Genomic DNA, 6,067 nt, shown 5'->3' with positions numbered 1-6,067 from the left:
CTGCTTGCTTCTGTTTGCTGGTGTTTTATTTAGGATTTTTGTATTCATTGGTGAGACTGGACTGTAATGTGTGTGTGTGTGCGCGCGTGTGCATCATATTTGTTCAGGTTTGGTATGGATGATTTACTTGCTTCATAAGACAAATTAGAAGTTTCTTTTTCTAATCTCTGAAACAATTTAATATTCAGATCACTTACACTGTTTTTGTTTGTCAGTCCTCACCAGAGGATATTTTTTCCATTGATTTTTAGAGAGTGGAAGGGAGGGAGTGTGGAGGGAGAAAGAGAGAAAGAGAAACATAGAGAAACATCTGTGTGAAAGAGACACATTGACTGGCTGCCTCCCGCACACACCCTGTCTGGGCCTGGGATCAAACCTGCAACTCAGGTACGTGCCTTTGACCGGGAATTGAACCTGCAAGCCTTCAGTGCTCAGGCTGGTGCTCTAACCACTGAACACCACTACCCAAGGTACATAATTTACTCTGTACATCTTTGGTATTATTCCCTGTGATGGTCAGTGCCTGGTGCTTTAGGAGCTAGCTCTTTGACAATCTTTCCTTTTTCTTTATGAAAATTCATCAGTGTAGATTTTATTCTTTTAATTTCCTCTCTTACTCTAAAAGTCCTGTGCAAGTAGCGCACTTAAAGGTTATACCTGTGTCTCTGTTTTTGAGTGTAAATTATAGTTTACACGACCCCCAGAAACTCCTGGAAGCATCTGAAGTGTGATGAGCGAGACCAGGAGAAAGGTTTTTAGACCTGGATGTCTGTGGAGGTCTCCATTGGTGTTGGCCTTGGCAGATTTGTTGGTGACACAGAACCATGCTGACCAGTGGTCCTTGAAGGTTCCAAGCTGATGTCCTTGTCCTGTAAAGTATAGACCAAAATAATTCCCTCTCCACTTTGGGCAGTTTTGTGAACCAGGCAGGTGTCTGAGTCCTTCCTTGGGCAGCTGCCCCCCTCCACCCATGGCCTTCATCTTGTGCCCATTGCTTGGCTTTCTGTAGACCACACAGAGAAGGCCCTCGATGGTGCAGTGACAGAGTGAGATCTTCCTTGTCCCACTCAGTAATAACTGCTTTGCTTTACCCAACAGGAGAGCGTGCAGGCCAGCATCCCTGCAGAACAGCGGGGCCTCCCGAAGGGAGGAGATGGAAAGAGCGGATTAAGGCTGCTGGGAGGAGAGCAGGGGTACAAGGCTGCATGTTTGCTGGCTGCAGTCATTTCCTGGCCCACAGGGAGGCCTTCAGAAAGTAGGGTGCAGTTCTGCAGGGGAGCCACAAGGTGGTCCGGACCTGCCCGGCAGTTGTCCGGGAGGAGGAAAGCTGGTACAGAGCCCATGGTGTGGGTGGGTAGCACCTGCCAGGGTCCCCATTGTGATGTATTCTGCCATCACAGCCCACCAGTGGACATCGGAGGACTTTCCTTACATTTGTGTCTGTTTGAAGTTGGAAGTGCTGTTTTTGTAGACCTCAGTGGACTTGGTGTTTTGGTCTTTTTTTTTTTTTGCCAAACCTCTCTCTGGATATTGTTGTCAACAGGGCCAGTGTCCCATGAGCAGAAGCTGTCACAAAGCTTGGAAATTGCCTTGACATCCACCCTTGGCTCCATGCCCTCCTTCACGGCGCGGCTGACCAGGGGACAGCTCCAACACCGCGACACAAGGAGGACCAGCACTTCCTGGAGGGCAGGCACTGGCCCGGGTAACATGGGCCCCGTCCACCTCCTTGGAGTCCTTGAATGGGGTGCTGAGCCCTCACCCCGGGGCTCTCTGGCCCTTCATGCCCAGCTTCTTAGCTCCAATACCCAGGCCTCTTTCCTTCTCCAGCGGGGAGCTGACGGACAGGCTGCCTGTGAAGTTTGACTCTTCACAAGAAGAGCTTTCTTTAGGCAACTCTTAGATACCCTGCGGTGACATAGATACCCTGCTGTGTTTGGGGTTTTTTTTTTACATAAGGTTTATTATTAATTGTCTGTCCTGAGGACTTTTGTTTGTTTCTCCTCTTTAGTGTATTTTTCTTATCTGTTTGTCTCCCATCTGACCTCTGGGGTATTGTATGTAAGTGTGAAGTTTGGGGTTGAGTTTGTCACCTTCATTCTTTCCTATTAACATTTTCTTAATCTTAGAAAAGAACAGTGGTAGCTTACTGAGCCAATGTTTGCCTAAAATGAACCTGGGACCACACTGGATACCAGAATTGATTAGGATATAAGTGGAGGGCCTGACTGGGATGCCGGGGCATCTCTCCAAGATGAAACCTGGTGGGGCTAATGGTAAGGCGCACACTTTTACCTCCTGCCCCTCCAGAACCAGGCTCTCCTCTGCTGTCTGGGCCGCAGGTCATCTCTTCTGCCTTCATCCTGAGCTCCTCTCTGATTGTTCCCATCCTGACCATTCCCCAAAACTTGTCCAAATGACCAGCATTTCCACGTCCATAAATAAAATGGTCACTGATCCTCAGCACAATATCTGATGTGGCTGATCAGCCCCTCCTTTTTTTTTTTTTTAAATATGGAACACTTCCATATTTAAATTTGTGTGTCATCCTTGCGCGGGGGCCTGCTGATCTCTTTATCGTTCCAATTTTAGCACACCCCTTCTCAGAACACCTTCTCTCTTGGCCTCCTAGATGTTACACTCTTTTTCTCCCCATTTCAGTGATTCCTCTTCAACACTCTGGTCCTGGGCCCTCTTCTCTCTGTGAGAGCCCACTGGCCAGTGACGGCCCATGTTCACCTGTAGCTTTGATCTTTCCTGGAACTCAGACCCCGACCTCCCTAACAGCTGCTTGACGCCTCCACGTGGAAAACTCATGGATATCTTGAGTGAACTTAACTGAGAGCAGCTCCAAAGGTTCTCCCACCCACATCCCCTCCCACACCATTGAGGGCAAAGAGCAGCATCTCTCTTTTTTTAAAAATATATTTTATTGATTTTTTACAGAGAGGAAGGGAGAGGGATAGAGAGTTAGAAACATTGATGAGAGAGAAACATCGATCAGCCGCCTCCTGCACGCCTCCCACTAGGGATGTGCTCGCAACCAAGGTACATGCCCTTGACTGGAATTGAACCCAGGACCCCTTAGTCCACAGGCCGACGCTCTATCCACTGAGCCAAACCGGTTAGGGCAAGAGCAGCATCTACCGTTTGGTCAGGCCTACAACATGCAGGCCATCCTTAGTTTTCCTTCAGCGTCCTCACACTGACGTTCTCTTCGTCATCGTCTTGTTCATACTCCCCCGGAAGAGACCTCAGCGTGGTCCTCTGCTCCACTGCCTTCCTGCTGTGCTCTCCGGGCTCCTGTGGCAGCCCCGCTACTTCCTAACAGCCACGCTTTCCCTGCCATAGCCCGTCATCCTCATGGAAGCTAGATCATTCTCTTCCACTTCTTAGAATTCTTCCATCGCATCCCATTGAACTTGGAATAAATGGAAACTCCTGCTGCCTGTGAGGTCCTGCGTGCTCCAGCCCCTGCCCTCCCTGCCCTGACATCTCATCTGGAGCCACGCTCATGCCTCACACCGCTCTGCCTTCTTTCTCTGATGGACCAGCCATTCTGTCCTGCTGTCTTGTTCACTCTTTGCATGGCCGGCCTCTTTTCATTCCTATGGCCCTTCCCTAAGAGGCCACCCTTGCCCTCTCCAGAGGTGTGTGGATTGGAAGAGAAAGAACAGCCTCCTTAGGCAAGGCCATGAGAGAGGGAAGAACAGGTGCAGCTTGGGGCGGCGGGAGGGGGGGGGGGTCACCTGCCCACTGTGGCTCATTCAGGAGTCCCTTTGGGAAGTGTGGAAGGAGAGAAAGCCAGCAGACAGGGAGGGGATGATGGCTGCGGAGGGAGCTGCCAGGCTGCAGGGCCGAAGAGAAGCAGGCCCCAGGCTCAGCTGGCAGGTCTGCTGCCAACAGACCTCAGCTCTGCTCTCTAGTGACTTCTCTACCCCCTTGACCTGCCCAACCCTGACACACAGGAGCATTTTCTGCCTTTTCCTTTTCTTGTCACACCTCACCTTGTAATTTATCAAGGTTGTCAGCGTGCGTTTGTGCCTTGGGAGCCTATCCCAGGGGAAAGTGCATCTTGGGAGACTGGGACGAAGGGCCCAGCGCTACCTGGCTCCCCTGAGAAGCCAGCTCTTTTTGAGCATTTATGGGAACACCAAGATTTGATGATCTTGTGGAGGCCTTCCAGCTTCCCCAGCTCCCTGGACCTCTGCTCTCAGATCAGCCAGAGGTGGCCGAGGGAGGGGTGCAGTTGGACTGCTGCAGGGGTAGCGGGTGGGGCAGCTTCTCTCCCACTCCAGGCATGTGCCCTGCCCCCAGGATGGAGCCTGGACGAGGCGCAGCTTTCCCTAACCCTGTCCTGTTTTCCTCCCTGACTTACCAGAGCAGCCTGGGAGTGTCCGGGGTCCCGAGTGTGCCTCCTGCAAAAGAGTATTTTCTTCCTACTTCAAAAAGGAGCCCGTGTACCAGCTTCCCTGTGGCCACCTCCTGTGCCGGCCCTGCCTGGGTGAGAAGCAGCGCTCCCTGCCCATGATATGCACAGCCTGCCAGCAGCCTTTCACCAGCCAGGACGTGCTGCGGGTCCACTTCTGAGTGACTGGCCTCAACCCGAGAAGACCTATTGTTGGGAGGAGCAAAAGTGGGGGTCATAGCTCCCTGAGATCTGGCCAAGGCCCAGGCACAGAGGGGCGGGCCTCTTGGTTCCCAAGGGCTTTCCCTTTATTGCCTCCCACAGTGTAGCACAGGCCTGGAGTGAGGGGTGGGGGAGGGGCCACTCCACTCCAGCTCAAGTGGCAATAGGATAACAAAGCCATACTTTGGGCTGGGAGGGCTGGGGGAGATGTTGCTGCCCTCCTGTACCTCCCTGCCACCCCCCTTTCTGCCAGAGCCCAGGGCCTGCTTCAGCCAGCCCCACCCTGCTGAGGGCCCCCAAGTTATTTGCATACACGCGCACACGCGCGCGCACGCGCGCGCGCACACACACACGTGCATGTGAGGCGGGGAGCCTCCCCCCCATCCTGCAGGGTGGATGTGCGTGGAGCACAGTTGTGTGTGGCTCGGGGTCTCAGCGAGAGCCTCTGCCTTCAGTGTCACCCAAAAGTGGAGTGAATGACTCAGCCCCCAACTGGCAGGCTGCGTGGAGCCTTAATAAAGTGATTGCTGACATCTGCTGTGGGCTTCCTCCTGACGGATCGCCTGTCTGTCGTCATACTCCTGTCCCCTCCCGCACCCATACAGAGTGGAGTTGTCAGGGCAGCCGTCAGTAGTCACTGTCCCCCAGGCAGGCTGTAATTCGGTCAGATGTGTGCTGTGGGAGGGTTGGCAGGTGGGGTGTGTGGGTGGGGAGGGAGTGGGAGCCCCTCCTGGGGCCGGCTGCTGCCCTCTGAGGGGAAAGGTGCCTTTCCTGCCGGGGCCCATTTCAGAAAAAAGTCTTGTTTGTAGCTGCAGTTTGTTTTTCCGTTCAGAATTTAGTTTTGTGGAGTCGCAGAGGGAAAATACGTATTCTTACAATTGTTTACTGTACGGAGTAGATCTAGTCACTAGGAAGGTCAGTGAGAAACTACACCGCGCTTTCCCCTCTTCTGAGCGTGCCTGGGAAGGAGCAGCGCCGAGCGGCCCCATATGTCACATATGTCACCCTGGAGATTCCCTCGCAGGCTCCTGTGGACGGGACGGGCCTCCACGCCCAGGGCTCTGAGGGCCCGCCCCTCCTGCAGCCTGCATCTGAGGGCACCTGAGGGCTGGAGGCTGGCATTCTCTCTGGTTTTGAAGCTTTGCACATGGACAGAACTCCAGTCCTTATACTGAACTTTATAAAAAAAATTCAGCTTCTTGGACTGCAGTCCAGATCCAAGATTTAGAGATCTGGGGTTGAGGTTCAGGAATCTGCTTGTTAAAGAGTTCCTGGGGGATTTGTGTGTCTCAGAGGTGGCTGCATCCTTCCCTCTGCCTCCTGCTGGCACTTCCCTTGAGACTTAGGGTCTGCACTGGTGGCCGATGAGGCTCCATGTGCACTTGGCTTTCAGTGTCTAGGCCAGCCGTGGGCAGACTATGGCCCGCTTGAATGAAT

General features: G+C 53.0%; 1 protein-coding gene across 4 annotated transcripts in view; it reads left to right on the top strand.

Annotated features, from left to right (window-relative positions):
* The window catches only part of UBOX5 (U-box domain containing 5), a 71,534-nt gene extending 66,366 nt beyond the window's left edge, over positions 1-5,168 (top strand). For 2 of the 4 annotated variants that reach the window (XM_006758034.2, XM_015560245.1), the window contains 2 exons: positions 1,544-1,705; positions 4,382-5,168. In XM_006758034.2, coding sequence (XP_006758097.1) covers positions 1,544-1,705; positions 4,382-4,590 — 371 coding nt within the window. In that variant the 3' untranslated portion in view covers positions 4,591-5,168. The remainder of the gene's footprint in view (positions 1-1,543; positions 1,706-4,381) is intronic. The other 2 variants (XM_006758035.2, XM_006758036.2) reach the window with 2 other exon arrangements.
* Positions 5,169-6,067: the final 899 nt, after the last annotated feature.

The sequence above is a fragment of the Myotis davidii genome, unplaced genomic scaffold, assembly GCF_000327345.1.
Source record: "Myotis davidii unplaced genomic scaffold, ASM32734v1 scaffold32, whole genome shotgun sequence".
Lineage (NCBI taxonomy): Eukaryota > Metazoa > Chordata > Mammalia > Chiroptera > Vespertilionidae > Myotis > Myotis davidii.
Note: the sequence above shows the minus strand (reverse complement) of the source record. Positions and strands in the feature narration are given on the sequence as shown.